The following is a 14,789-nucleotide window of genomic DNA, read 5'->3' as shown; positions in this document are numbered from 1 at the left end:
CACGAAAGGATCCAGAAGAAGCGAGGATAACTGCACACTTCATCATCTATATGGTGAGTCACCATCGTAGATCCGGTGACTCACCGAACGAACAGTGTTTTGAGGGCTATAAAAAACCTTGATTTCCCTGCAAAAAAAGATAACACAACTGCAAGAACGGGAAGATAGCAAGCAACACCAATGAGAAGCAAACAAACCGAAAGGAGAAGAAAAGAGAGGATATCTTATCTTCGTCGAAGCCCAAACGTCGTCGGAAAAGTTTTACCGAAGGTAAAATCTTAGATCTAGGCCGTTTGTTCGAGTTTGCATATATTATTATTATTACTATATTATTATAGTATTACTATTATTTATTATTACTATTATTATAATATATTAATATATTTATTATTACAAATAATACAACCCGAAGGCCCATTTTACAAAATCAACCCGGTTTAGGCCCAGACACAGTTCAAGCCCAGATGACCCAAACTCGATTAGGGTTTTCACATCTTATTTATGCCTCTACAGATTTCAACCGTTGGATCTGGAGAGATCCAACGGTCCAGATCTAATCTAGCATAAACTCTAGGGTTCACCAACCCTAGAGCTATTTCGGCCGCCGCCTTCAGGTGCTCCAACCAGATGCTACCACGACACCGTTGCCTCCAACAGAAGGATCCAGAAGAAGCGAGGATAGCCGCGAGCATTCAAGATAAACAGATTTGCGCACAAATAGAGCCAAGAGTACCCACAGTGGGGTATTATCAAAGTTGGACCTCGTGGGGATTATGAGGTTCAAATCAAATGGACATTGAGAGTAAGCCTTACAACTTATAATGTTGGGACATCCTGAAGGCTCATGTAACATCCTCAATATCGGGTTAGTGACCAAATTGTAAAATTTCAAAATTTGGTGATAAAAGTAGAATAGATGAATAGTTCAATGATTTATTTGGAAATATTTCCTGAAAATTATTAGTAATTATTAAATGAAGTGAAGGACAAAATGATCATTTGACTTAGAAATTAATTAAAAATGGGATTGATAAGGATATAAGATAAGATGAAAGAGATATTTTCTCCAAAACTTCTTCTTCATCTTCTTTCTTCTTCTTCAACGTGAAGCACTCCAAGAAAAGGTAAGTTTTCTGATTACTTGATTGTTTGTTGATTTTAAGTATGGGTTTTGATCCTTAGGTGATACTTAAGCTTAAGGAAAGCATAAGTTGTCTTAAAATCAAAAGATTAAGAAGTTATGAAAGATTAAAGAAAATGAGTTTTTAAGTGAATTTTTGGAAAAGAGTTGATAAGTTGAATTTGAAACTAAATTTGACTTGTCATCAACTTAATTAAGAGATATGAAGTGATAGAATTGGATTTTGAGCATCTTGAAAATTTGGTATGATTATTGATTTCCATATGAAAGATGGAATTTTAAGGTTAAAGATGTATTGAATGAGTAGGAATTAGTTTAAGTATATGTACTTGAGTTAAGAATAGAAAAGGGAATGAAACATGAAGAATTTTAATGAAAAGTTATGGAATTTTCGGATGAAATCAGTTTATAATTGACAGGTGCATCGGTACACTATGATTGGGCACCGATGCACTAAGACCAATTTTGAAGGTGCATCAATGCATTAAGGGATGCATCGATGCATGAAAATTTCGAAGTTATTTTGGGTACTGATGCATACATAGTGCATCGGTACACTCCTAAAGGAAAAGTAGAAGTTTGGTTTATTAAATTAGCCTAAGTTATTAATACCAACTTATAAGGTTTAGGCTTCTGATAATTGTCTCAGAAATTATGTTTATGTAGATATTGAGCCTAAACAAGTTTCAGAACAATCAAAGAATTAGGATCGAATCAAAGTAAGGCTAAGGTTAGTGCAATTTAATTGTACTTATGTTATCGATCAAACATTGGCTTGCGATGAGCTAGTGACAGAGTTATTATGGTAAGAAGTAATTTCTAAAATGTTATGTGATTTTTATGTGTGCATGCGTGCATGAAAATGTGTATAGGTGTCATATGTTATTATATGCAATATGTTATATTGAACTACATGAATATATGAAAAATATGATATCAACTAAGTGATATGCATGATATGTTATTTTATGTGCTATGTGATGAATATATGACTATATGTGAACAATATATGACATATGTATATGAACAAAGGAGAAATGATATAAGCCATATGAAATAACCTACGTGATTCTATGTAAAGTGATATGAACTATGTGACATATGAATATGTAATACGTGATACACATACATGTGGTATGTGACAGAAGAAAAGAAATATGTGATCATAAGAGCAATGATATGAACTGTTATGAATGATAATGCTCATGTTATATGATACGAGAGCTATAGGTATAGTTGGCATGCTAAGAGTTGAGGGACTACGCGGTCCTTCGGGACAACTCATAGGTCCTTCGGGACATATTCACATGTCATTCGGGATAAAATTTCATATGCCACTAAGTGGGACTTATACGAGCTGTGGTGACAACAATAGTGCACAACTTCAATGTACTCGAATACCTAAAGTTCTCAATAATGCACATGGGATAATAAAGAGATAATCCTGAATATAATGTATGTAATATATATATGATGTGTGATATGAACTGTATGAAATGATAAATGTGTGTTATGATTTATTGCATCTGTTATAAGCATGAGATATAAGATATATGATAAGAACATAAGAGATTATATGAACAAGAGATAAGAAATATAAATGATAATATAGTATGAATATGATAGAAACATAAATGATGTAATGATTGTATATATATATGCATGTGTGCATTTTTGTTATATGAAATGTTCTATGGTTTATTATATGTTTTATATGCCTCACTAAGTCAACAACTTAGCGTGTGATTGTTTCACGCGTAGGTTCCGAGAAGAGGAAGATTGATAAAAGTTATGCAAGACAAGTCAGTTCCTCCTTTCCAAAGATCAGATCAGAAAAGAATTGAATAATATATATTTTGTAATAATGATAGTGGTTGGCATGTAAATAAAAGTTTGAATCTGATATGCTCTAATTGGTTTGTAAAATCATATAATTGAGTTTTGTAATATTTTAAACGTGTATATGTAAATGGTAATTTTATATGGATGAAAGCTTAGATTTTTATGAATTTATACGTATTTTGACGAAATTACTGTAGCAATGCCTCTGTACACTGTAGCAGTGCATCGATACACAATTTATATTCGATTTTTTTTGTGCATCGGTACACTGTAGCACTGTTCACGGTACTGTTCACAGTACTGTTCACGAAAACATATTTTTTTGTTCAATTTTGTTATAATGAAATCTAATTCAACAATATATGATTGTATTTTATTGATATAAGTTCAAATGTTAAGTTATTTTGTAAGGAAATTGTTTTAAAAAATAAATATGATATCTCAGACTCGTATCTGGGTCGGGTACGGGTTGGGATGTTAAAACTCACATCAACAAGAAGAAAATGTTGGGGCATTTTGAAGACTCATTCCAACCAGAATTAGAATGTGGGGCATTTTGAAGACTCACATTAACAAGAAGCAAACGTTGGGATATGCTGAAAACCCATATCATCTTTCAGAAAGATCATTGAATTGGGAAAATATTTCCGATGAGACATAAATGTATGAAGAATGAAAATGGTGAAACAGTGACAATGGGATTGACCATATATGATCATTTTGTTCATCATACGGTTGCATTATCCTGGTAATCTCATCTACATTGATGCTGACAAGTTAAGGCATCCCACTTGTATTATCAATGAAATTTTATTAAAATAACAGAGCATTTTGGTGACCAATCACACCTCGATAAAATGATTGGTGGCGACTCCACAAATTGTGTTTTATCTTATACCAGAAGAAAAACACTTACTTTTTCGAGACGAGATTTAGAAAGCAACAACACTTGTTTTCGCCGGGTAAAATAACGTCTCGACAATTATTATTTAAGATTATCAACGAAAATATATTTATATTTATTATTTTTACTTAACATTGTACTGTATCTGTTCACATCCAGAAAATATTTTATAAAAGAATTGTTTTGTAAATCATATGTATTTGAATTATATATGTTAAAAATTGAATCATTAACTGTGTCTTACACGAGATTCTGATTAAAACCAAGGGGAAGACAGAATATTATAATTTGAGAGAAGGATGCAATGCAAATGAATGAATGGGTAAGGCAAGCAAAGGGAATGTGGGAGGAAAGGTATGTGATGTGAAGCCTCAATCCTTTATTACACACATATTTCTCATGAAAACGACTCAAAACCTCCCCCACGTGGTCTTATCCAATGCTTCAAAAACGTTACCCAAAACTCAATAAATGTTTGCAATCAACAGCCTGCAAATATGTATCTGTTTGATTTTATCTTCAAATCTGAGCCTATATTTAATAATGCTACTACCTAAAGAATGCAATGAACAGTGATATTTATTTGGAACTAGAAAACAATATATTAAATAGTTTATTTAATTTATCAATAAGTTATTCATTTGTTGATACATTGATATTTCTTCATTTTTTTTGAAGAATTGTATACTTTCAAATTTTAATTGCCAAACACATATATTAGTTTTTTTTTTACTAAAACAAAGGATTTATAAATATATTAGAAAAACCTAGATTAGCGATAAAATCGTCTAATAGTGAAGAAATCGTAAAGCTTTAGTTTTTCGTCATTTAAATGAGTTTTATATTGCATGAATATTGTATTATATAAATGAAGAAAGGAAAAGGTAAATATATCTTATGGTGTTCAAATCACTCCAACAATTGATTAGTCACGTGATAAGTCAAAGAATGTTCCCTTTTAAGTTTTACTGTTTTATGGGAGGACACGTAGCTAATGATGCACCTCCAAACACATAGACCCTCCACTCGATGTTCGTTTCTGGTTTTTTTCTGGCCCAATAGGGCACCCGTTTTATTTATTTCGCCCAATAGCACCTCTAAAATTAATTCCGGATCTACGACATTCCTTACATTCTTAGGCGAATTCGTCACCTCGACGTAACGTGTTCTATGGGTTATAATTTTTATATTTCGGGCCTAATATTTTAATATTTCTTGTAGAACTCGTCATCTCGAAGTAATGGATTCCTTTAAAAATTTATTTTTTTAGATTATTATGCGAATTTAATATTGGGAAGAAAAAAAAATACTAGAACTCGTCACGTCGACTTGACAAATTTTTATGATTTTTTTTTCGTTTTCTAAAATTGTGGTTTATTATATTGAAAATAACAATAAACTATGAACATTAGATTAGACTTTCAGAAATACACATTAGGAAGAAAAAAATTATCATTGATATTTGTAAAATCGATACAACATGGGAATACGATTAAAAGGATTTATCGACCTCCTCGATATTTTGGGAGATGTGGACAGTGCTTCCTAATGTGTCATTCACCTCTGTAGTGGCCACATAACTTTGACATACCTTGCTCTCTTTGAGGGTCATCCATATTAGTATGAATTCGACTACATTCAGGACGACCCGTTGACTTTCTTCATAATTGCGGATTGGGCAACCATTCTTCAGAGACAGTAAGTGGCCAATATGCATCGTTAAGGAGATACATAAACTCGCAACTGTATATGTTGCACATATTATGCAAGCTATAACAATCATCAACGTAAATGTATGAGTCTACATTGACATGTATACATACAACAATCACGTGAGCGCATAGGTATCTAAAGGCTTGAAATCGACTACAATCACACTATCTTCTATTTAGATTAACAATATAAGTGGCAGAAGTCCCACCCTCATGTGGTCGAACGCTTGGACAATATAATAATATTTAAGTCTGGTGAAATCACTAACATACATTGATGTTGCATGAGTTTTGATTTTTGGTCATTGTTTTATCCAAATCTGGAGCTCAATTTCTACATTCGTTGAGTATTGCTTCTACCTAGGTACCTTTTTCTACCCAAACTTTACCCAATCTGAAGCATGTCTACCGAACAATACTTGCCACCGGAAGATGTTTTGTCTCTTTTAGCACTGAATTGATACACTCGACAAGATTGATTGTCATAGCGTCGACCTTGATCGTTATATTCTTGTGCCTATCTTTCCCGGGGTATCTCAACTGCGAAGTTATACACCTCTTCTCCATACTTTCTCAAATTTTCCAATATTGCATGGAAGCTCGGTTGTAGTAATGTCTAGCCTGAAAAAATAGTTACATGTAAGTATAATAATTTTAAATGAAGACCAAGACCAAAAAATGAAGCATAAAATTGAATAAGTTACCCATGTTAATAATCTCTTTCTTGATCTTCTTATTTTTGAACTGCGCCATAGCATTTAAAGCAATATAATGTATGCAATACGCAAAAAATGCATGGGGGGGGGCGACCATCTACTTCTTGGTCTGTCAATCATGGCTAACAACACAAGTGAACGGTCTGAGACCATATAAACCCCATCTTGAGTGACAATATATGAGCACAAGTTTGATAGAAAAAGTTCTATGTTTCCTCAAACTCATTTTTAATAATGGAAAAGGCAACGGGGAAGATGTTTATCACCATATTGTGCAACAACTATCATAAGAACTTGTTTGTATATGTTGTACATAAAAGTGCATCCACTTGAACCATCTGTTGCAGTAACAAAAGCTTCAATTTATGAACTGAAAGCCCAGAACAAGCCTCTGAAAACTCTCTTCCCAGGATAACTTCTTCATTAAATGTGGTTGCAAAATAAGTGTATGAGTGAACAATGGTCCCAGGGGATGAAATATTCCATTACGTGCAATATATGTGGAAGCTCATCGTATGTTTAATCCCAATCACTGTGCAATAGTGTCATAGCTTTTTGTTTGGCCATTCAGGACTTGTAATAAGATGGAATATACCCAAATTTATTATGTATTGATGCCACAATCATTGATATCGGGATCCTTAGATTGCTTTACGTATGCATAAATGACATCAGAGGCTAAGTTTTTGTGGTCTTGTATGAAGGAGCTGAACGTGCAACTATACTGATTGTGGAACCCTGTCACATTCCACAACATCTTTCGCTGTAGGTATGAGACATGTATCTACAGTTACAGCCAACGTTATTGTTAATACATTTGACAAAATATGTCTTCTGGTCAAACTCCACAACAATGATTTCCATATGAGTTTTGATACAAAACTCTTTCATAGCTAATTGCGCATATTTCTTACTCTCAAATTGTAACCCAACTCCAAACTCCATTGATCCTTCATCTGAGGTCCCCTATTGGGCTATGAAAATATCGGGCATATCATGAATCTCAAAATTCCTTGGATGAAGGATCAATGGAGTTTGGAGTTGGGTCATAATTTGAGGTATCTGGGGGTGTGAACTTTCTTCTTGCATGGCTATTAGTGGATGTGTCCACACCGCTAGAGTATTTTGCATTGCTTGCCCATGAGAAACGATTGCCTCCCAAACATCACCCTCTATATCAAAGGCTTGTCTATCTGAAACAGCCTCAACGATATCATATTTATCTATTATTTGTGTGTCATCATCCATCATAAGTGGAACAAAAGTTTCATCATCCTTGCTAAAATCACCAATGATTTCATCAAATCGCTCGACGAGGTTATCTACATTTTCTAATGGTCCTGCTTCTGCTGTCACCAGTGCAGCAGTTGATGAACTAGGAACATCTGCAGTTTTGGTAATAATCTCAATCATTTGATTATTGGAAGATTGATTAGGGCCAACCATAATAGAGATTTCTCCATATTTGAGCGGAGTCTCTGAAATGACGTGTCAATATCTCAAACTTGAAACATATCCTCTATTTTTTTGGTTTTCATCTTCATTTGCTGATGAGATACATCTACCGGGAACATCATGTTCGTGAGCTCTGTGACATGGATGAACACCATCTTCAGTTTCAATAATTTGGCCATTTGGGTTGACGAATGCGAAAAACTTGTTCGCCATAGCTTCAGAGAGAGATTACTTTTTGCTTGTTCAATACAATTGTAAAAATAACTAGTCTTGTAAAGATTCATCTGAAGTGAGCCAATTTAAAACAAATACGACCAATCATTAATTACCATTCAACAACTCTCCAGTGAAATGTCATCTCAGTAGGCCAAATAGTGGTGGTACATTATCATCTTCTGCAACTTTTCAGATGTCATTTAATGCATAATTTAAACAACTTTTCAAAAAATGGGTGAAGCAATGGTGCATTATCATCTTCTGCAACTTTTCATAGGTCATTCCATACATAATTTAAACAGTCATTCAATGCATAATTTAAACAACTTTTCAGAAAACGGGTGAAATAATGGTGCATTATCATCTTCTGCAACTTTTCAGTGATGTATCAACACAAATCAGAAAAAAAACCAAAACATCTTCAATCTTTTACTTCCAAAGCTTGAATTTTTTTCTTCAAACATGTCAACTATTCGTACAATTGTTTTTTACAATTGCAAATCTGTAACCATGTGTTTCCCAAAAAAATGCAACTACACGAGTTGAAGTTCAATATATAAACAAGAGTTCTACTCAGAAACAGTAGAAGAGTATCTTCCTTATATTATAGATTTCCACTATCATGCACGAGGTTTCATCTAAGCGATGATGTAGACCTTGCTGGAATGATTGAGACATATTACTATCACTCTTTCTCTAATGTCGATCGATGATCTCGACCTTGCTCATACCATTGAGAATGTTGCTTCTTGCTCGAATATCCCACCAACTCAGACAAGAAAAAAACATAGATGACGGAGACCCAGAAGCGTGGTTCCAATTCGTATGTGAACGACAACAACAAAAAGAATGGAGAATTGAAGAACTTAATCTTAACTCTGACGAATCTACTGATTACGAAGATTAAAATTCTTAATCAATATTGCTATGTTAATAATTTTATTTAATGTTTATGGTGTTCGTAAGGTTAGTCCTATTTACTTCCTTATGTTAATGTATTAAGTTTGTAGTTTTTTTCTTCTTAATGTGCATTTTTGAAAGTCTAATCTAATGGTCATCGTTTATTGTTCTTTTCAACATAATCTACTACATTTTGGAGATCGGAAAAAATATACAGAACTCTTAACCTCGACGTGATGAGTTCCAGTGAATTTTTTTGCTTCCAATATTAAATTCGCATAATAATCTGAAAAAAATAAGAGGTGGCGAGTTCTACAAGAAATATTAAAATATTGGGCCCATAATATAAAAATTATATCCCATGAAACTCCAGACGTCCAGGACTGTATAAAATATCGTAGATCCTAAATTAATTTTGGAGGTACTATTAGACTAAATAAATAAAACGGGTGCCTTATTGGGCAAAAAAACCTTTCGTTCCTTCATCAAAATTTTATTATTATTACAAGACCGCGAACAAAGTATAGTGTGAATATATTGATAGTACAAAATTTCGGTTTAATTTGATAGTACTTTTGCAAAGTTATTTTTACAAGTGATTTTTGAAATTATTATTTAAAATTTAATTGTTTAAAATTAATGTTAAAAAGTAAATTTAAAAAGATAAAATTTTCATTATAGACATTATGTTATAAATTTAAAATTTAAAATATATTTATACTTATTAAGAATATGGTATATAAAATATATAAACTTAAACTATAATAAAAATATATTTTAAAATTATATATTAAAAATATTTTTATAAATTAAATATTTTATTAAAAAAATAAATTATCAATACTTTTTAATATGTGGATATAAAATTATTACGCAATAATAATTTAGATACTTGTTTTGACAAAAAAATATTAAAAAAATACATTGATGCTTGCAAATTAAAGTGAATTTATTAAATTAGAAGTTATCCTATCTCTCATTAATTCCATTTCATAGCAAGATGAAATGTTTAATTATTCCAATTCAACCAAAATTACTCATATAAATTTAAAATAATATAATTTAAATGATATATTTATCCTTTTAACCATTCAAAAATAAAAAAAAATTATAAATACATTCAAAAGAAATTATTATTATATATGAAATATATTAATTTAAATTATAATAAAATATAAAATTAAAAATAAAATTATAATAAAAATATATTTTATAATAACTCACTATTAATGTTTTAATATATAAACCATTAATTTTATTTATTTTTAAGTAATAAAAATAAATTATTAAGTAATAAATTATATTTTAAGGATGTTAGTATTAAATTATTAGAAATGACCATCCAGCTCAGTTGGTAGAGCACAAGGTTCTTAACCTTGAGGTCGTGAGATCGAGTCCCATGGAGGGCATTTCATAATTTGGAGGTCTCCTACGGAAACTGCTCTCAACCTAGTGTTGGGTGCAACCTACTATCTTACCCCCCTTATCCCATTACATATGAGAACAAGGGATAATCATATTAGAATTAAATTATTAAAATAAAATGTAAATAAATAATTAAATGAAACTCATGTATTAGTAAAGGTAAAATTATAATTTGATTCCAAACGTAAAATTAAAAATGAAAAAACTAAAAATTATAACTTTTACGATTGGTTTGAAACTACCGTTTCCATCACAATCTTTTTTATTTCTATTTACTTGACATTGATTTCACGATCAAACAAATTTTTTAATTGAAAATGCTTTTAAAAGTCCACAATAGTTGATCATGTCCACATTCTCGCTTATTTTCACCCACTATAAATGCTATTGTATGCTACCCATGTGAACGGTTAACTTCAAATTTTGCATTTTCCAAGAAAATAATTTCATTCAATTATTAAAATAAGGGTAACTATTCATTTAATTTTTAAATTATTAGTATTGGTTTATTTTTATATCTAAACTTTTATTTTTTTTCAAAATAATCTCTAATATTTAGTTTTTGTTTTATTTTAGTATATTGTTGTTAAAAACTTATCGGATAGATTGACGTGGAATGACTTCAGCGGACGAAAGACCAATTTGAATGGTGGACCACGAGAGAATGACGAGTTGACCAACATAATCCAATTTCAAGCCCATCAGACGATGGACCATGGAAATCAAAGGATGAAGAAATCGAAGAGTCTATCGTTAATTTGAGAAGATTGAAGCATTTTTCGATGTAACAGAGGTTGAAATTGGGTTTAGGGGTAAGAAGATGCAGGCTAGAAAGTTTAGCCTTTATCGGTCGATAGATGAGACGACCGGCGACTGTAGACGCGTCAGCCGATGAACTCATCCATTAAGTTTTCAACAGAAATAAAAATTAAACGTTAGGCATGATTTTGAAAAAATAAAAGTTAAATATTAAAACAGAACAAAACTAATAGTTTCAGTATTAAACACGTAATTTACCATTAAAATAATGAAGATCAAACATGATTTTTAATAGCATCACTAAGGTTATATATATTTATGTTACAAAACTTATCATGCATTCTCTTGCATTTAAGTTATTGAATAAATAAATTTATTAAACGGTTATAGTGGAAAAAATAAATGATAATTTTTTAATGGTAGATTTGAAAATATTTTTGAAAGTGAATACATATATTAATAATATAAAATTTTCGAATATGTAAAACGAAAAAATTACCATAAAAAATTAAATTTTAAAATGTGTACATTAAGTGAGAAATATTCTAAATATAAATATTCTAAGCATATATTGCATTATAATCTCGTTGTATTATTGAAAAATTATAAAATAAATATAAACTTTTGTTATATTTATTGAACCCGTGAGGGATATAGTTGGATCAAATAATTTGTTTTGTCCTTTTAAGTTATTGAATAGATTATTTCTACTCATATGAGTGTACATGACACAGAGAAACATTTAAGTCTATATTTAACAAATTTTAATAACAACAACAATTATAATAGAAGCAGGAGTAGGGTTGCTTTGACTTGTACTTCAATTACAATCTAGATGAGGGGGCAATGAAGAAAACGGCACATGAGTGACACTAACAAAATATAGAGAGAGTCGCACACGATCCATCTACCTTAGTAATTGAATGGCAGTTAGAGTATACTACAAAACAACCCTCATATCACTACAAAACGTACAATTTCTTGGTCCCGACGGCTCGCCAACCGCCCAAGTTTCCCCCTTTGCATCATTAAACGCTATACATACACACATGCCCCCTTCTTCTCCCACTAAACTCCCATCCCTCTCCCACTTATTCCTTTCCTTTGCGTTGCGTTGCGGTCCTATCGTAAAAACAAAAACAAAAAATGTTCGTAGTTAGTACTGACCAGATGTTGCAGTGTGGTGTTCCACGGCCTCTGCTGCCTATTGACAGAAAGTGGAAATCCAAGGTTGAACTTGCTCCCAGTTGTCCACGTTGTGCCTCCGCCAACACCAAATTCTGTTATTACAATAACTACAGCTTGTCGCAGCCCAGGTACTTTTGCAAAGGTTGCAGAAGGTATTGGACCAAAGGTGGTTCCCTTAGGAAAGTGCCTGTCGGTGGTGGCTGTCGTAAGACTCGGCGTGGCAGGTCCACCGGCGCCAACAAAAATGGTTGTCAGGTTCAGGTTTCCGAGAATCATAGTAATCACGATGAGCAGATGATTGGGACCAGTAGTTCCTCGGATGGAAACTCAACGAACCAACCAACTCCTACTAGTGGGTCGGATATTGATCTAGCTGTTATCTTTTCTCAATTCTTGAACCAAAGCACAATCTCCAATCAGCACGAGATTCTTGCACAAGAATGGCCCAATGAAGGGATCGATCCGTGGAGTGTTTTAGAACAAGATACCAGCACCCAAAATGATTCATCGATGGAGTTACCAGTGGTTCATCGGAGTCCAGAATCTTATTTGCTTCAAGAAATGGCTCATGTTAAGCAACATCTAAAAGAGCACAATAACAGCGTGGATGGATTGCTGGAAACTGAGCCGCTGAATGCGCTTGGGTTGCAGAATTTGTTTGCTGAGGAAATGGAACAGGATGTTTTCTGGTCTAATTCTGCAGCAGCCACTCCCAGCTTTGAATGTCAACCGTTGGTTCAACTGGAACACTTCGAGTCCTTTCCACTTGATGATCACCTGAAGGTTTCTTCAAACTTAATGGCTGATAATTGGAGTGTCTTTGATCTGTCTGGATTTGAACTTTTTTCAAAACCATGAAGTCAAAGTCAAATTTCCAATTTTATATAGTAATACATATACTTTTTTTATATTAAAATATTACTAACTATTAGTGTAAAAGCCTTATTTTTATTGTATTCAAATAAGCTGTCACCATTTGATTTATCCAAATAAATCCTTAGTTCATTTTAAATAAGGCTTTATTTGAATACAATAAAAATATTAAAACATTATAAATTCCAGTAGCTTACTTGCCCACTTCACCCTTTTCTTTTTTTATTTCTATTTTGGAATCAAATGTATTGCTAATAGTTAATTATGGTGTTTGTATATAATAAATATTTTTAATTTTCCTCTTAATTTTCCTTTTTTATCAAACATTCCCTACATTAATTTTCCTTCAACTTTTACTTAATTCTAAAAAAATATAATAAATGGAAATAATATTCTTCGAACATAAAAAGAGTGAAACTTATTTAGAATTAATGTAAAAAATAAAAATGTGGACATCTTATCTTATGGTAATGATAGTATCCCCAGCAACAGATGAGAGGGTGTAAGTATTTTTCACGTTATATATTTATTTTCCGCCATGTAAATTATAAAATTAATTAATAAATTAAAATATGTCATTATCATTTTACCATATCATATATTTTTCATTCACAATTATATCTATTAGTTTTAAACCAGAGTAACCTTTATGGTTGTTTTTTGGGTTCTTTTGTAGCATATATGAGATGTTGTTAGTTGTACCTCGTTGTCCTATTTATGCCCTTGTGTCCTATAACATTTAAATATAAAGTTTTGTTTAAGTATTATATGTACAAATAATTATATTTATTTAATATAAAATAATTCAACGCGTTTATTCTTTCTAATTTTTTATAATTAAATCAAAATTTAAGTTTATATGTATAATAAAATTAAAAAACATATGTATTTAACCACGTAAATTGATGTTCATTTATCATATTATATATTTAAATAAAATTCATCTTTAAATTTGCGGTTAATTAACTGAATCTATGACGTACTTTGCATAGAGAATAATTTTCCTCTAATCAGTAATTATTTTTCAATCACTTACATCACATCAACCAACATGACCCAAAATTTAAATTCGTAACAAGATTATTGCAGTCAATAATAAAAGTGAATAAAAAAAAAAGGAAATAGAGTGTTTGATATAAATGCTATGAGTAATATATTCAAAAATAAATAAATGGTATGGATAATAATAATAATAATAATAATAATAATAATAATAATAATATGGATAAATGGGATGGAAGAAAAAGACATGAAAATAACGTATGGAAGTAATAGAGAGATGCCTCGATGATCAAAGGAAAAGAGGTTGGGAGGATTAATGCTTGTCCAGTGATGTTGGTGTGGGATCCCTAATTTGGAAGTTGCCACCCATTAATCTACCTATCTGATGTCGACCCTCACATGATGTTTCTCCAATATATTATAATCATCATCGTCACAATAACAATAACAATAACAATAACAATAACAATAACAATAATAATTCGATGCTATTGAGACGGATCTAAAACTTCATATTACTAATTCTAGGATTATCAACCTTAGAGCTTCCGCCAAGTCTATGCCTACTATTTAGCGTGTTTCATTTTAGTATGGTACGCATTTTTTATATAAAAAAATATATATACATCTTTATTTTGTTATCTACATAATTAGAA

The 14,789-nt window shown here is 31.6% G+C and overlaps 1 protein-coding gene across 1 annotated transcript; it reads left to right on the top strand.

Annotated features, from left to right (window-relative positions):
• The first annotated feature begins 12,215 nt into the window (after positions 1-12,215).
• Positions 12,216-13,206, top strand: LOC120154358 (dof zinc finger protein DOF3.5-like). Its single transcript, XM_039166136.1, has one exon. It carries the CDS (start codon positions 12,217-12,219, stop codon positions 13,114-13,116), a length of 900 nt encoding a protein of 299 aa, XP_039022067.1. The 5' UTR covers position 12,216; the 3' UTR covers positions 13,117-13,206.
• The last annotated feature ends 1,583 nt before the right edge of the window (positions 13,207-14,789 follow it).

This window comes from Hibiscus syriacus, unplaced genomic scaffold (assembly GCF_006381635.1).
Source record: "Hibiscus syriacus cultivar Baekdansim isolate YM2019G1 unplaced genomic scaffold, ASM638163v2 tig00111128_pilon, whole genome shotgun sequence".
In the NCBI taxonomy this organism is placed as follows: Eukaryota; Viridiplantae; Streptophyta; class Magnoliopsida; order Malvales; family Malvaceae; genus Hibiscus; species Hibiscus syriacus.
The sequence above is the reverse complement of the archived record's forward strand: the minus strand, read 5'-3'. Positions and strand labels throughout refer to the sequence as shown.

Excerpts from the sequence above, each read along its gene's own strand:
- LOC120154358 (XM_039166136.1), top strand. The coding sequence starts at position 12,217 with ATGTTCGTAGTTAGTACTGACCAGATGTTGCAGTGTGGTGTTCCACGG.